The sequence below is a fragment of the Erpetoichthys calabaricus genome, chromosome 1 (genome assembly GCF_900747795.2).
Source record: "Erpetoichthys calabaricus chromosome 1, fErpCal1.3, whole genome shotgun sequence".
Lineage (NCBI taxonomy): Eukaryota > Metazoa > Chordata > Cladistia > Polypteriformes > Polypteridae > Erpetoichthys > Erpetoichthys calabaricus.
The window spans coordinates 181,843,463-181,862,061 of NC_041394.2; the positions used below are offsets into that span (position 1 = coordinate 181,843,463).

An 18,599-nucleotide genomic window follows, 5' to 3' on the forward strand; every position below is an offset into this window, starting at 1 on the left:
TGCAATGACACTGGTACCGTAATTATACATCATTTTCCCTTCTCGGTCACTATCTGTTTTTTAGTTTAATTACAGTTATACATGTTTATGTATTTTTGTATGGAAGAAATTAAATTAGTAACCATTTCCTTTCCTTTTTTTTTTACCATTCTAAAGGAGACTGTTTAACACCATTCCATGGGTTTACTATCTTAACATTTCAAGAATGTTGATTTTCTTTTCTTTTTTTTTTTTTTTTGTTATGCTTATAGTATTTTGACTGTTGGCAATAGATATCAATATTTTAATTCACATACACTGCTGCTGGGGGCTTGTTTTTGTTTTGGACGTGCTCTGTCTCTAGGTATGTCAGAGGACTGGGACTTTGTGAAGTGTGGTTCAGCCTCACGTGTGGAAGCAAAGTGGGGTGGTGGTTCTAGGGAGGGGGAGAAAGAGAGCAAGCTATCTCTAATCTATTCTTTTAATCCTTATAATTACCAATGTTACAACAGACTGCATGGCAATAATCTGGGGGGAAAATTTGAAATTAAGGTCAAAGCAGTCTCGCTTTTGGTTAAGACTACAAAATGAAATCAAAAATTCAGAATCTATGTCTCCAAGATGGGACAGTTAATTTAGTGAGCTGGAATGTTAAAGGCCTGAATCACGAATTAAAAAGAAAGTATTCTCTCACCTAACAGGTCTAAACGCTAAAATAGTATTTTTACAGGAGACCCATTTATTAAGCAAGGATCAGTTTCAGCTGCAAAAAGACTGAACTGACCAAATGTTCCATTCCAGCTTTACAAAAAAAAACTAGAGGTGTGGGAATTCTCATACATAGAACAGTCTCATTTGTAGTATCAGATGTTGTATCTGATCCTGAAGGGAGATGCATCATTGTTATGGGTAATTTAATTGTAAAGTGATTTTGATAAATGTTTATGCACCCAATGTGGATGATAGGGAATTCATCCAAATGTATTTGCATCCATTCCCAATGTGAACACTCATAAAATTATAATGACTGGGGATTTTAATTGTCATCGCCCCTGTGACAGGAGACCTATCTAGGTCTGGATTTAAGACATCTAACACTGCAAAGACAATTGCACAGTTTGTAACTGACCACAACTTATCAGACCCCTGGAGATTTCTATACCCAAATTCAAGAACATATTCCTTCTACTCACCAGTGCATCATTGCTACTCAAGAATTATTTTTTTGTAGATAACCATTTCTTGCCTACGATTAAATCCTGCAAGTATGACGCTATTGTTATTTCCAATCATGCCCCTCTGATCCTGGAGATAAAATCATTATGCCCCATATACTCCTCTCGCAGAATGGGTCTTAACCCACTGTTATTAGCAGATGAGAAATTTACAGAATTTATATCAAAACAAATCAGTTTTTTTCTAGAGACAAATATATCCTCAGAGGTCTCTGCAGTGAAACTCTGAAAGCCTTCTTAAGAGGACAGATTATCTCATATCTTTCCCACAGAAATAAACTGGAAAGCAAGCAGGTATCAAAGCTAACCAACGAAATTACTAGAATAGATGAAGAACTTGCCAGGTGTCCAAGTGAGGCTCTTCATAGGAAAAAGCAGGCTCTGCATTCAGGGCTCAACCTCTTAACAACTAAAGAAACAGAACAACTCATTTTTAAATCAAGACATCATTACTATGAACATGGAGAGAAAGCTAATAAGCTTTCAGCTCAACAAATCCACAAGCAAGAAGTTCGCAGTGCAATCCCAGCAATTACCAACACAAACGGAGACATAATCATTGACCATAAAAATATAATGCACACTTTTAGAGACTACTATAAATCCTTATATTCTACTGAGTTTAAAGAAGACAAGACACAATCTAATGCATTTCTGGATGCATTAGTGATACCACAAATAGATACTCTTAGTGCAGAAGAATTGGATAAACCTCTGGTGCTACCAGAATTACTAGATGCTATAAAGTCACTTCAGAGTGGGAAAGCAGCAGGCTCCGATGGCTACCCTGCCGAATTTTATAAGAAGTTCGCCACTCAGCTAGCACCGCTTCTATTAGCAACATTCACAGAAGCTAGAGACAATAAAATTCTACCTCAAACTTTTCATCAATCATTAATCACCGTCTTTCCTAAACAAAATAAGGACGTATTACAATGTGCATCATACAGACCAATTTCACTTCTGAATAATGATGTTAAGATACTGTTCAAAGTCCTAGCTAGAAGGATGGAGAAAGTGCTGCCTTCAGTAATATCACAAGATCAAACTGGATTTAATAAAGGCCAGTATTTAGCGTCCAATCTCCGACGCCTGTTTTAATGTAATATACTCACCCACAGAGTCAAACATCCCAGAGATTTTATTATCCTTGGATGCAGAAAAGGCTTTTGATATGATTGAATGGAACTACCTTTTCACTACACTGGAGAAATTTGGGTTTGTCACCACTACTTTTTGCAATCGCCATTAAGCCACTGGCAGTTCACTTTCGAAATGCTTATGAGATAAAGAGGATTATCAGAGAAGGACTTGAACAGAAAATTTCTCTATATGCAGATTATATGGTATTGTATATACAGTATCAGACCCACAAAATACTGTGCCTGCAGTTCTAACCGCACTAGCAGAATTTCAAAAGATTTCTGGTCTCAGAATTAATTTGACTAAAAGTGTGCTCTTTCCAGTGAATTCTCAAGCACACAATATTAGATTGGACACCTTCCCTTTTATCATCGCAGATCAGTAAACATAAAGCTCTTTATCAACAAAATTTTGCTGTCTGTATGGAAAAAATCAAGGAAACTTGCATAGATGGTCAACCCTTCATCTCACTTTAGCTGGAAGAATTAACACTAAGATGAATATCCTCCCTAAGCTTCTTTTTATTTCAAAATATTCCAATGTACATCAATAAATTGCCATAACCTCATTTATTTGGAATTCAAAACATCCACGTATCCAAAGAGCGACCCTACAAAGGCAGAAGGTGGCATGGCTCTACCTAACTTTCAGTTTTACTACTGTGCAGCAAACATATAACACATTAAAACCTGGACATGGACACAAATAGATGAACATATGCAGGCTTGGTCTGCAATAGAAATCGAATCCTGCAGTTCATCCTTATATTCCTTGCTTTGCGCCCCAATAAATGCAAGTTATCGTCAATATACTAACAACCCAATTGTGCTTCACTCACTCAAAATATGGAACCAATGTAGGAAGCATCTTAAGATAGAGAATCTTATCGGTGGCACCTTTGCACGAGAACCACCTTTTTCAACCCTCGCAAACGTATGCAGTTTTTAATCTCTGGAAAACATTTGGGATTAAATCACTTGGAGATCTGTACATAGACAATGTTTTTGCATCCTACGAACAACTGCATTCTAAATTTAACTTTCCAGCAACACATTTCTTTCACTATCTTCAAATTAGAAACTTTGTTAAACAGAACCTGCCCGGTTTTCCTCATCTCCCACCTCCCTCTATGCTGGAAAAAATATTGCTCAGTTTCGAGGTCTCAGACCGCATTTCTGCAATATATAAAATTATTTTACAGTCCCTCCCTTTTAAAGATCCAAGAGGACAATGGGAAAAGGATCTCTCCCTCAACATATCAGAAAAGGAGTGGAAGGTAGCAATGCAGAGAATTCACTCAAGCTCCATATGTGCAAAGCATACAATTATTCAACTAAAAATTATATATCGAGCACATCTGTCTCACTTAAAATTGCCCAAAATGTTTCCAGAGCAAGATCCAACCTGCGAACGCTGCAATCAAGTTCCAGCCTCACTGGGTCACATGTTCTGGGCTTGCACCAAATTAACATAATTTTGGACCAAGATTTTTAAATGCCTTTCAGACAGCCTTGGTGTGTCAATCCCTCCTAATCCACTAACAGCTGTGTTTGGTGTTCATCCAGATGGGCTTAAAGTGGAGAAGGACAAACAAACTGTGATTGCCTTTACTACACTATTGGCACGGAGGCTTATCTTGCTAAACTGGAAGAATCCTAACTCTCCCCTTTTAAGTCAGTGGGTAACTGATGTTATATATTATTTGAAATTGGAAATAATAAAATTCTCACTTAGAGGATCTGTGAAATCTCTCCAAACCTGGCAGGATCTAATCAATAACATTTTGGAATAAGCTGTTAAAGCACTGAGGAAGCAAATTCTCTCCCTATTCTTTTTTTTCCCCCCTTTCTTTTACTTCTCCATTTATCTATATTCACTTAGTAATCTATTTGCTTATTTTTACTAGGTTTAAGTTTTATTCTGCTGCCCATGGTCTCTTTCTCAGGGGTGGGGGTTGATTCGTCTTCAGTCCTATTCTTGTAAAATTGATCTGTTTGTATAGAATGCTGTATGATTTCAATAAAATCAATAAAAATTAAAAAAAAAAAAAAAAGTTAAGTTTCAGTTAGTTGTGTACATTGAAATATTCATAATAATTAGAGTAGACATTTCCATAAAACACATTCTCTGGAGTTAATGGTGCATCTATTTAATTTTCTATGTGAGCAATTGTCTTGATTGTCATTTTTTAGTTTCTGAGGTTTTGGTCACTGTAAGAAAGTATTGGACACCATATCTGAAACATCTGCACTTTATTATAATTTTAAATTAATTGCTCTACATATTTTTTTTTTAAGCTGTGTACAAGTAGAGGAACATCATGCTGTTGACATTGATCTTTATCACTGTCCAAACTGTGATGTCATACATGGACCCTCCTTAAGTGAGTATAGTTTAAAGCACTGTCTGTATTTATGTACTAAAATATAGCTTAATTAGAATTTGTGTTAATACTTAAATCTTTCACAGTAAAGGGGTTTTATTCTTAAACGCATTGTATAAAAAAAATTTAAAAAAAAAAAAAAGCAGTTTCTGAGCAGTAAGATTGAGCTTTAATCATAATTTGCTGTTTGTTGTAGGTACATATTCTAGATCCTTAAATCTGAGAAGATTGCTTTGTCAGTGTAATGCTTATGTAATTCAGTTTGAAATGCAAAATGAATCTGTGCATATTTAGTTATGAAATATATATGTTCATTCCATTAGATATAGAAATTTATGTATGCAGAATTATTCTGATCTACACTAAGTTTTCCTTAAGAAAACCATTAAACAGGTTTATGTTCCTGATAGCATCCGCCTACTTGAACTAAACCAAATGCATGGTTCTACGGGCAGCAGAAGTTTTGTGTGCTAAAACTCTTCCCTTAGTTGTAGTTCAACTGTAGAAAATTCAACTTAATTTTTATCTGTGGGTAATCGGTATAAATGATAACCATGAAAACCTTTTCTTTTCTTAGTGAAAAAACGTAATAACTGGCATCGGCATGATTATACTGAAGCTGATGATGGCACAAAACCAGTACAAGCTGGTACTTCAGTGTTCATCAGGGATCTTCAAGAACGACAATTTCCAAGGTATGAGTTTTTAAACTTTATCTTAATTTCTAAGGCGCACTGGACTCCAGTTGATAATTGGTGGTGGAAATCTCCATTTTCATGTTTAAAGCCTTTCAGAGTTAAAAGATGTAGATGTTACTTTTGTTTTCAAAATTCCTCATAAGTTAGATTAGCAAAGCCTCAGAGGCTACAAACCCAAACTATATTAGCTTCAAATGTGCCTGAAATCTTACTAATTAAATGTTTTGATTTTGTTGGCTGTTCAGTGTGCGTTTGTGCTAAGCTGTTACTAGAAGCTTTCAGGCCAGGCGTGAAGTGTGTTCTCTTTCAGATTTACTTGGCTTGTCCGTGGTTGCTGCCTGGTTGTCAGTATATATGATGATTGTCACTTTGTCATTAGCTCCTTTTGGATGTGTTGGATTTCCAAGGAAATTATTTTGCTGAGTCACAGGCACCATTGAGCAGAGGCCAATAGATTGAGATTGACCATGAGCTATATTTCTTTCCAGCTTACATTAAATCTTACATCAGTTATTTATTCTGGATATCTGACTCCCAAAAAAGTCATTGGACAAGAAATTTGGGGCTTCAAGTATGTTCTCCAGTGTTCATGGTATCTTCCCCATTGTACAAATTTTCTTTATTCTGTTTTCCCATCCCAACATATGTTGCATCCAGAATGGCAATTAACTAGGTCAGATTGTCTGGCAGAGATGAAGTCCAAAAACGCTGCTTTTGTAATTCCTGAAATTGGCTAGTTTCTCATGCTAATCATGGAAAACTAATTTGCTGTTGCATATAAATATTAGCAAAATGATTACTAGTTCTTTGTGGTGACTTTCTCTTGGAAACATTTTACATGAGTCCTAAACAGTTGTCCTTCAGAAGGCAGCTGCAACCACAGTCATAAAAGCATCACATTTATTGTAATATTTAAGGAACATGTTTGATAAATAGAACTCTGGTAGCTCTTTGTCTGGTGTTCTTTAGTGTTCACCCTGGTTTTAAATGAGAAAATGTTAGTTGCCACTGGTGCTTCAAAATGTAAGCAGGCATTACTTGGCAAAGTGTTTCTAAAACTCCTTGCCTTTACCATCAGCGTAAAGAACAAGTAGATTTTAAGGCCAATGGATACACAGTTCTTCTATAGCAAAGCCATTATGTGTATTTATATATTGTGTGTGTGTGTATATAAATCACAATAAAATTCCAACTTTTACAAACATTACATTTTCTCCCTTTTACCTCCTTTCATAAAATGACTACTGAAAGAACAGAACACTTGATAGATATAAGCACTGCACTGGCATATTACACTGTTTGAATTAAACCAACCACAACCTTCAGGATAAGTCATCTGTATGATTCTGGGAAAGCTTGGTGCACTAGTATCTAAATGTGGTATCTGTACATGGACAGTGCTTTTTGTTACACTGTAGATGGAGGGCACACAGTCTGGACAATGGATGTAGCATAAGCTGAATTAATAATTATACCAATAGCAACATGTTTATTTGTAAATGTTAATTCATAATTTGGAGATATTCATGTCTGCTTCAGTAGAGTACTCAGTCCTGATGGTTTTGTTGATATTCTGTTCATCTGATGTGAACTAGTATGATAGACATGCTTATTTACGTGTAAAAAAAAAAAAAAAAAGTTTATGGAACCGGCCATAATGGAACACAGGAAGTGTTTATGAAGGAATTTGGTCATGAAAGGAGGATGCACAAATGTGTTGAACTGAAATTACTAGAATTGAACTCCTGTTCATAATTTCCTATGTTCAATCAGAGTCCGCATGTACAGCAGCAAGAGTACTCTAAACTACAGGAAACCTTTCTATACTATAAATAGTGGTACTATGACAAAATAATTATTTAAGTCGTCCTTTGCGATATTACCAGTGGTATTCCCCAAGCTGCTTCTAGATTAATTTTTTTTTTTTTTATATATAATTTTGTTCCATAGATCCTCCTTTTGGCATCATGTGTAGGCCACTTCACTTTGACTTTTTTTGCTTTGTTCAGACTTGGTGTACTAGGATCTTATTTTTCTCCTTTAATAGTCTTCTTGTCTTCAACTTTCCTCAGGACACAGAGCCAATCAAAGGGGTCTTCTAGGTATTGCAAGAACACCCTCACTATTCATCTGGGTCTACTTTGGTTTACCCAATTGATACTTGTGCCATCTGAGCCAACTTACCTTTTGTCTTTACACGTGTCCAGTACATGTGCTCAGATCTGACAACTGATTACAGTCAATCATTTGAACCTTGTGTATATTCACAGTACCATGAGCCCTTACCATAGGACAACTGTACAACCAATATAAAATAGTATAAATTTATCTTTTGTATAAATAGTATACATTATGTAAATGTCTCGATGCATGCTCAATAATCCAGGTAAGGAAATCCTAGAAATTTGATTCTGTTCATCTGGACAAAGTTTTTAAGTGGGAGAAATATTTCGAGACTTATCCAAGTCTCTTCCTCAGTCTCAATTGACTGCAGGTTTCCCCAACCTTATAAACAGTACCTTTGCTTAATCACAGAGACTAGCACCATTGACAAAGGGCCAGTTGATCAGTGATATGCAAATACAGACAGAAGCACGGTTGTGCCATGGGTTCCCCTGTTTCACCTATAGTAGCCAATCTATATATGGAAGAAGTGGAAAAGAGGGCTCTATCATCCTATCCTGGAACACCACCGAGCCATTGGTTCAGATATGTGGATGACACCTGGGTGAAAATCAGATCTCAGGAGGTACCACAGTTCACAGACCACATCAACGGGGTGGACAGACACATCAAGTTCACCAGAGAGGATATGGAAAATAACAAGCTAGCCTTCTTAGACTGTGAAATTTCCATCGTCAACGGGGGACATTTGAAAGTGGATGTGTACCGTAAACCCACACATACGGACCAGTATCTAAGGTTTGACTCTCAACATCCACTAGAGCACAAACTAGGTGTCATTAGGACTCTACAACACAGAGCTAACACCATTCCCACAGACTGAGAGGCCAGGGAAGCAGAAGAACACCACATTAAAAAGGCCCTGAGTAAATGTGGATATCCCAGCTGGTCCTTTGTCAAAGCAGGGAGGACACCTAAAGAATGCTCCAAGCGATTCATGAGAGAGGAAGGACATCCACTGCCTAAGCGAAAACCCTTAGTGATCCCGTATGTGTCAGGAGTATCGGAACAGCTGAGGCGCATTTTCTCGAAACACCGGGTCTCAGTGGCTTTCAAACCCCAAAACGCGCTACGCCAAAGATTGGTCCATCCCAAGGATCGAGTCCCACGGCATAAACAGAGTAACATAGTTTACGCAGTTAAGTGCCAGGAGGAGTGCCATGAATTGTACATCGGGGAAACCAAGCAGCCACTGGCTAAGCGCATGTCACAACACAGAAGAGCTTCCTCGTCAGGCCAGGACTCCGCAGTCTATTTACATCTACAGGATAGTGGTCACTCCTTTAAAGATGAAGAGGTGCACATCCTGGACAGGGAGGAGCGCTGGTTTGAGAGAGGAATCAAAGAGGCCATTTACGTGAAAAAGGAACGACCATCTCTGAACAGAGGAGGGTGCCTAAGGGTACATCTGTCGCCATCTTACAATGCTGTGATTGCAGCCTTTCCTCAACCCTCTATGAATGGTTCACACGTCTACTAATCAGTGGACAATTTGCATATCACTGATCAACTGGCCCTTTGTCAATGGTGCTAGTCTCTGTGATTAAGCAAAGGTACTGTTTATAAGGTTGGGGAAACCTGCAGTCAATTGAGACTGAGGAAGAGACTTGGATAAGTCTCGAAATATTTCTCCCACTTAAAAACTTTGTCCAGATGAACAGAATCAAATTTCTAGGATTATGTAAATGTGCATTATTTATTTAAAGATAAGGGAAATAGTCCTTAAAATATAGAATGATTTGTTTTTAATTTTCTAAATGACAGTTCAATAATAAGGTCAGATGGGCAGGGTGGACATTTTATATATATATATATATATATATATATATATATATATATATATATATATATATATAAACCTCCAGGTAAGCTGGATGAAAAAGTTAACTAAATCTGCAGGGGTTCCAGGCAAGTATACCGTACAGTCCCCACTGGACATTCTGCCTAACATAAGTGCTCTTAAGTACTACTTTATTGGTTCTTTTTAGGTTTCATCTTGGAGAATTCAATGCAGTGGGTCTTGTGATAAGTTGTGGTATCACTTCCATTCAGACATCACAGGCAGCTGCACAGAATTTTGATCAGGTGGTGCAAAATACTACCATTAAAGAACCAGAACAGAAAACTAAAAATGTAATGATTGTAGGTTCACTGAAGAGAATGATTATAACCTAGATCTGCATGAAATTAAAAGTAGAACTAAATTAAACCTGCCAAAAAGCAAAATTTAAAAAGTGGGATTTTAGGAATTTTCTTAAAATATTCCACAGTACTAGCCTGGCATAATCTCTTTTGGTCAAGTATTCCAGATTTTTGGTGTATAATAGTGAAAAGCCATCTCACCACTATTAAGTTTGGCTTTTGGAATTATAAGCAGGCCACGATTAGAAGATTTAGGGTTACAACTTGGAGTGTAGGGGGATTGGCACTCTCAAATATAGAAAGGAGCAAGATCATTGAAAGCTTTATACACCATTAGTAGTATTTTTAAGTCAGTTGCAACAGACATGGGTAACCAAAGTAACAACTCTAGAGCTGTGGAGAGATCACCCACCCTTTGAGAAACCCACTTCATTAGTTGATATTGTGTTTAGAGATGTATAAGAGGTATATTTGCATGTATTTAAGTAGCTTTTAAACCTTTTGAACAAAATAGATTGACAAATGTAAAGCTATTTTGAAATTCAATGCATATTTTCTTACTATATTAAGGTAGATATTTTACAGTGGCTTTTTTCCCTCCCAAGTGCTGAAGAAGTAATTATCAAGATGCAGGGAAACCAAGTTACACAGCAATATCTTGAGAAGCAAGGGTTCGCGTATCCCATCATGGTGTCTAAGATGGATGGTCTTGGTCTGAAGTTGCCTTCCTCTTCTTTTTCTGTGAGAGATGTGGAACACTATGTTGGTATGATATATATATTTTTTTGTTTCTATTTAATTAGATATTTCCCATGTAATATGTCCACAATTTTAAAATAGTGTAAAATTTTAAATCTGCTTCTTTAAATCACTAATTTGTTTTATGAATCTATTGATACATGTGTGCACTGTGTATTATTCAAATTTGTAACTGTATATACAGTAAATGGATGAAATTTTGCATGGGTGCATCAGATGTATTAAACCCAATTTTGAGGATCTCTTTGTCCGAGTAATATCTTAAATTTATTGAAAGAAAAAAGATTGTGATTAAAATTGTTAGTGTTGGGGCCTATTTTTGGAGCCCTTACCCCACTACAAGGTTCACATTTGTGGTTGAAATAGAGTCCCCATAGCAAAGTGAGACTACACCATTCTAATTTACATACATTGTACATTATAAATATTATCCTGTATACTGTGCTTTAGAAATAAAATAACACCCACAGCTGTTTTTATAATAGACATCAGATGTTAAGCTGATTTATTAGGTATTTTTCCTTTTGTTGCAGGTCATACAGTCAAATACTTATGCCTTAAATATTAGCAATGCAATAGGCATATTAAAACTGTATAGATGGAGTTTATAAAATACAGATTAAACACAGAGGGGTGTTTTGGAAATTCAGATTATTTTGAAATTGGAACTGCATATGCTAAAGTAGCTTTGTTGTTGCAATTTTTCTCCTTATTTTTATACTCTTAAGAGGTTTGTAGTGTGACATGCTTTTAAACTGAGAGAGTATTTTTATTTTTGCATGTGTGTTGACAGTAGTGATGTTCTGCTTGGAATAGGCTGGGATATAAAATAGAATCTTTTACTTGACCTTATTATACTTTGTATAGATGATATGCAGCTATATTACCGCATTTGTGTAATGATTTTCTATACCAAGCATCATATTTTAATAGAAATGTTAATTACTGCTAGAATGAAAGTCAAGTGTTGTCCCCAACCCCACAATGCACCTGCCCGTGCATCCTTATCAAACTGTAAATTGTCAAAGTAAAGAAAACCCCTACAAAAGCAGGTTATCATCCAAGTAAGATGTGTTCTAGGTGTGTGTTAGAAGTTAAAATTTAGTAAACACGGTGATCTTTGTGAGCTGGTAAGATGGGCATTACGCCAGATCGCATCTTTTGAAATGCCTACTGAGCTGTACATTATGGACATTGATTGAAGGTATATAGTGATCATCTGCTGTCTTTTCCTAGACTTCTAGAGAGTTGTAAGGTGCTTCATTATTCCATGAGGCAGAAAGTTCAAGATAGTTTAAACTGTAAAATGCTTGTAGCTAGAAATGGGAATTTACTCAATATGGGGTTATCCACATTGAGGCCAATTTAAAATTGTTAGACCAGGTGAGTTAAAAACTGGATATGCCAAACAGTATATATAGAGACATTTACCCACTGCAGGAATTTTTTATCAGGAACCAGGGACTTTTGAGAAACTCTGGGCCATTTGTAGTTCCTCGTGAGTGGTGGTGTTTTTCCCCTTCAACCAAGACCATTATGGGTGTGCCCAGGCGATGATTTGTGCTGACTGGCTAGCCACAAGCACTGGTGCCATCTTACATATCTGTTAGTTGTTAGTGAAGATTGAGTGACGCACTTCACACCGCATCACTTTTCAATCAGAAATAGAGGATTGAAACGTTTGAAAAATGTGGTAGAAAGCCAATCCCTATTGGAGCTAAGGAGGACTCTGTAGGGAGGCCATTGAGCTCTATTACTTAACTACCTTTTATGTCTTCATGATCCTTTACAGTACTGAACAATATGACAGATTTCCAAAAAGGCTTTTTTTTCTTTGACAAATGGGTTGGCCAGAAAAGCATCTCAAGTTTGAGGAATGGAATGACTTGTTTGAAAATAAATTAAGATAAAAATCTGTACTAAATGTATTATTCATTTATGGTGTTCTGTTATATGCTGTGATCTGGATTTAAGTTAAAAAAAAAAACAAAAAAAAAAAAACTGCCTTCAGAGCAAAAGCATGGCAGTCATGAGTATTGTGCAGTGTTGACATTTATCTACAGGGTAGCTGAAAAAGTGAGGTGACATTGAAAAGCTCCTTCTCTCACCTGTCTAATCACTGGATTCATGGCTTTTCTCTTCCGAGCTGTTACCGTATTGAAATCTTTGAATAACTGAAGACTGGAATTATGCTAATACTTTGTGAAAAGAAAGAGCAGCAAGATTTGTAACATGTTGGTGAGACTTCTATTAACAGGCTGAATTTAAAACTACATCTAGGGCATAGATACTGTGTGCCCATTACTTGAGTTGTCTTCAGATTAAGTGAAGGAAATGACAATGAATGTATCACTAAAATTAATTGGGTCACCTTGCTTGTTACATTCTGGAAAGCAAATTATTTGAATATTGTCCACTTTTTTAATGGATAATCTTTTTTTTGAAAAGATGCAACTTTAGGTTTTTCAGATGATTTTATATTTGCTCCTGCAGTTACAAACCCTCATTTAGAATTTGATACCTACAAAAGAACAGCAAAAAGGTAATGTATTGAGTGATTAGCCAAGCAGGAAAAGGCAACAGTGAGTAAAGTGCTCTAGAGGCAATCATCATCCATGCCTCATGAGCTCTTGTCAGTTTTCTAAATAATATAACAAACTACATATTGCACATGCTATATGATGATCTGAAAATGGTATGGTGGTGTTGTGTGTGTCTGAATTGTGGTCTTATTAGAATGATGCATTTTACTATTTTGTATGGAGGAGCATAAGACCATCTCCTCTGGGGTGCTTATATTTTAAAAAGTGTTTTCATTACATTTTATGACTATCTGTCATATAACGAAAATGTTGTAACACATTTGCCAATTATCCATTTCTCCTTCATATGAAATGCATGCCCACCCACCATTCTCATTTCTTATTTTCTCTGTATACAGTGCACTCAACTAAAATGCCCAAATTGTGGTTGATTAGAGTGAGCTGTTTCAGGATTTTTTCTCTCCTTCCATTAGTTATTTGCAATATATTAGAAATACCAAATCTGTAAAGTTTGTCTGCAAAAAATCTTTCCTCATAAGTAATGTTTAGTATCAGTCCTCAATTTGTTTATTTATTGTTTAAAAACTCTGAATTTGTTTTCAAAACTACTGTACATAGTAGAGTCATTGGATGCCATGCCTTTGTTTATCACATTTATTTTCTGGCATGGTACAAAATACTGGTGCAAAGTATAACTTTTGACAGTGCTACAATCTTTCGATATAATATTTATGATAACATATCTTTTGGTAGCAGAGAAATTTAAATCTTAGTCACTTTTTCTTGATGTTATTGCTTTTATTGAGAAAGCAGACAATTCTGTTGGAAAATGAGAGGGCGGGAAGAAATTTCACTAACTTTTTATTAATGGTATATTACGGACATACTTGTGTTTTCTTTGTAGGTGGTGATAAAGTGATTGATGTCATTGATGTGGCCAGGCAAGCTGACAGCAAAATGAAACTTCATGACTTTGTTGAGTATTATTATAGCTCAAATCGGCCAAAAGTGTTAAATGTCATCAGCCTTGAATTCTCGGACACCAGGTCAGTTTGAAACTTTTTTTTTTTTTGTTAGTATGATTTCTTTGTAAAGTTTTTCACCACTCCTTTAGGGTTTGTGATTTTGTAAAAATTTATTTTCCAGAACTTTGTTTTGTAAAGTAATCTGGATTTCTTAGATGTTTTACTAATAGAATTGCATGTGTTTGTTTTGGTAGGATGTCAGACTCGGTGGTTATTCCTGATATTGCACAGAAGATGTCCTGGGTAGAGAATTATTGGCCTGATGACTCTGTCTTCCCTAAACCTTTTGTTCAGAAATACTGCCTAATGGGAGTGAAGGATAGTTATACTGACTTCCACATTGACTTTGGGGGAACGTCTGTTTGGTACCATGTACTATGGGTTAGTAATTTATATATATATATATATATAAAAAAAACAAAAAAAAAAAAACTTGTTTTGTGTATGATTATTCATGTATTCTATCTCATCAATTTAACCAGAAACCGAGACAAAATATTAAGGTATTAAAGTATTTTTTCTTTCATATTAATCCTTTGAAGGTCAGTCTTTGTATTGTTTTGGATGAGGAACATTTTTTAATTGATTTGTATACTGCTGAATTTATTCCTTTCCTTACAATAAACAGTAAATTTCAAATTTCTCTTAGCCCTAATGGTAATCAGTGTTATGGGAGTCTGCATCATTGGTCAAGTTCAATAAAAACTTTGTTTATGGCATATCCTAAAGAAATTTTCCCCATTAGGTATTTTGTGGTGTTTAATTTTTCAGGCTTCTCACTGCACAAGTAGAGCACATTCCATTTAAAGTCTTTGAAGGGTTGCTTTTATTTGGTTGTTTTTGTACAACTGACTTGCTAATCATTTGCATAGTATTGTTCACATTTTTTACTAAATAGCACATAAGTTATAAATCATGTAGTTTTAAAAACCTTTATCCAAAGTTTTTGCATATTTAATACATTTTGGAGACTGAATCATATACAGTGGAACCTTGGGTCATGACCCTAATTCGTTCCAAAACTCTGGTCGTAACCTGATTTGGTCGTGACCCGAAGTAATTTCCCCCATAGGATTGTATGTAAATACAATTAATCCGTTCCAGACTGTACGAACTGTATGTATATATATATATATATATATATATATATATATATTTTTTTTTTTTTAAAGATTTTTAAGCACAAAAATAGTTAATTGTACCATAGAATGCACCGCGTAATAGTAAACTAAATGTAAAAACTTTGAATAACACTGAGAAAACCTTGAACGGAGAAAAGTAACATTGCAGGAATTCACATTATACAAACCACTCGCTGTAAACACTTTTGAGTTTTAAGCACAGGGAAAACATAGACATGAAAAATCCGTAATTTAATAAACAACCAAGAAAAGTAACATTGAAACAATGCACGCTACGATCCGATCGCTGTAAACAGAAGTGAAGTGGAGGTTAAAATCCAATAGAAAAAAAGTCTTCATTAAATACCACGAGGTTAAAATAATGCTCGAATCAGTCTCATTAAAAACAAGCCCGGTGCATTCTCTAACTGCCTTCTTGGCCTTAAGCGGCCAGCCCTCTCTCTCTGTCCCGCGCTCTCTCGCTCACTGCACAGGGAGAGACTGAACATGTGCGGAAATCATCGGAAGGGAAACTGGCTTGTTCGTCACCAGTGTGTGGTCGTGAACAGATGTAAAAGTTTGGCGAACTTTTTGGTCGTAATCCGATTTGTACGTGGTCCGAGATGTTTGTGACCCGAGGTTCCACTGTACTAACATAATTGGCCAACATTCAACCAATATTGCCCTTGTTTATACCTTACCCACAGTATATATACGATGATTAAAATGTTGACTAATCTAGCTAATTGTTTTTGTTATCCATCAGGGTGAAAAGATTTTTTACTTGATAGAGCCAACCCAGGCAAACCTTGCACTATATGAGGCATGGAGCTCATCCCCGAATCAAAGTGAAGTGTTTTTTGGGGATAAGGTGGATAAATGTTACAAATGTGTTGTGCGGCAGGGAACAACTCTTCTCATTCCTACAGGTAGGATGTGGAAACATATAAAAACAAGTAATATGATAAATAAAATTAGAATTATTATTATATGTTTGTGTTAATTTGCAAATACCCAGTACTGGGATCATTTAAAGAATGGGCCATAAAGAGAAGATGAAACATAACCTGTAAGTTCAAAAGCTTAAAATTAATTTTTTAAATTGTGGGAGATATGTTTTTGGCAGCATGTGTAAATTTAGCAATTATTATGTACAGATTTTAACAAAAAAAAAAACTTGATACTGCTATATACAATGTTTCTTACAGCTTGTATCAAATACAAATACCGACATAATGACTTAGTAGTAGTTTAAATTTTAAATCTTATGAAGTTCTCATTATTGTGATCTGAGGAATAATATATAATTAAAGAATATGGAAATTAATCAGTATTTGTCTGTAGTTGTGTCCTCAATTTGTGGAATTAGCCTTAGAGTTAGTGTGTTGGTTCAGCTGTTAAGTCTTTCTAAGCTTCAGGTTTAATTTTATACTATTGGCTATTGTATCTACTTTTTACCCCTAAGCTAGGTAGGTAAATATTCTTCCTTCTTTAATTATTGTTTCAGATAAAATATTTAAACTGTTTTGAATAAAGTTTGAAGAATTCATATCTTATCCTGGTCTGAAATAAAACATTGAGCAATGGCAAAAACCATTGTGTCTTTAGCGTTTGGGCTATGGTCCATATTTTCAGGTTCTAAGATAGTGGTAATTGGTATAGGCAGCCTGTTAACATCAGGTAACCACTTTTTGAATACTGAAATCTTTCTTTTTAAGTTCTTTATGGCTAATCAGTAGGTTTACTAAGAGAATAAAACTGGTTCTTACACACTTCAATATGCTTAGATGTTTTCCTTGTATTGTACCTTAGCTTTAAAGAAAAGTTTTGTTTATCCTTTTGACTGCTCCAGTGTGTCAACCATTAAGTTTTTTTTGCAAACTGTGACACACAAAAAATTGAGCATAGCAGCTACTTTTTGAACCTAATAATGTTGGTGGCTTTTTCTTTTTAGAGGCAAAAGTTTGTTTGTTTGTTAAATATATAAATTGATTCTTATATATTAATCGATGGGCAGCACGGTGATGCAATGGTAGTGCTGGCTGCCTTGCAATAAGGAGACCAGGATTTGCATCTCGGGTCCTTCCAGTATGGAGTTTGCATGCTCTCCCTGTGTCTGCATGGGTACCCCCTGGGTGCTCCATTTTCCTCCTGCTTTCCAGAGACATGTAGGTTAGGGGAATTGGCGATGCTAAATTGGCCGTCGTGTATGTTGGGTGTGTGGTCATCCTGCAACAGAGTAGCTCCCTGTCCAGGGTTTGTTCCTACCTTGTGCCCTGTGCTAGCTGGGATAGGCACCAGCAACCATTGTGACCCTGGTCTGGATTAAGTGAGTTAGAAAATGACATGACATACTGGTGGCTCATTGGGTGGGGAATACGGTGTATATCCTTTATTCTGTAAGTCTATATATTATACTGTTTCTCATTGATCTTAAGAGTTCACATTTTTAAAGCCAGTACTAATATCAGCCAGACAACTGCTCAGCTGTTCATGAAATTTTGAGATTTTAAAGTTCAAAATGTTCCTATGCAGTAATCACACAGCAGCTAAACTCTGACTACAAAACAATGTATTAGTTTATTAAATTACCAGGATGTCTTACCTGTTTGAGTCAACTGGAATGCTTCCTTTTTTAATTTTAAGGTTTTCTTGGTTATTTGTTTTGTGCACTGTACCTTCAGTTTGAGTCGAGTGTGAGCCCAAGACCATCACACCTTACACAATGGAAGTTTCAGCTGCTAGTCTTTCACTAAATTTTAATATCTTAAACTATGAGTAAATAAATTAACACACAATTCACATTACTACAGGTGAATTGATTTATTAATAAGTTGATAACTTTTGGAGCTAAAAATGAAACAATTATAAAAACCGATTTGCTTTTAATGTGGACTAAAATGTGGGAAAAAAAATTCAGCTATGTTGCATCTTGCATTTATTTAATTTACACTGTATACTGTACTCTTTGTAAATATGGAGAACGTTGTACTGGCCACATGTTTTTATAAGTAACAACTCCGTGTATCAGGTAATCATGTACACAGTATTTGTATGTCACCCCACAAACAAGCATTTTTATTCAAACCTCGGGAAAGGAGGGAGAGAAATTTGTTTTTTTTTTTTTTGTTGCTTTTGTGAGATTAAGCTTTCCAGCTGGTTTATAGTATCATTATAATCATTATTTCAGTGTGGTTCAGAATCTGCACTTTTTATCCATTTACAGCATAGTTAGTAGACATAACATTTTTAAAAGAGTATTTTTTGGTCTCTTAAGACAGATTAAAATACCACATTTGTGACTTTGCATAGCTGTTATGTAAATATATTAAACAGAATACGTTAATTTGTTACAGCTGTAATGCAAGTAATAACATTTACAGCAGT

General features: G+C 35.7%; 1 protein-coding gene across 1 annotated transcript in view; it reads left to right on the plus strand.

Moving 5' to 3' along the window:
* Positions 1–18,599, plus strand: part of LOC114657548 (lysine-specific demethylase 7B-like) — a 117,552-nt gene that overhangs the window by 51,615 nt on the left and 47,338 nt on the right. The window contains 6 exon segments of the mRNA XM_028809456.2: positions 4,655–4,740; positions 5,318–5,435; positions 10,370–10,530; positions 13,971–14,112; positions 14,286–14,472; positions 15,979–16,141. Of these exon segments, the coding sequence (XP_028665289.2) occupies positions 4,655–4,740; positions 5,318–5,435; positions 10,370–10,530; positions 13,971–14,112; positions 14,286–14,472; positions 15,979–16,141 (857 nt within the window).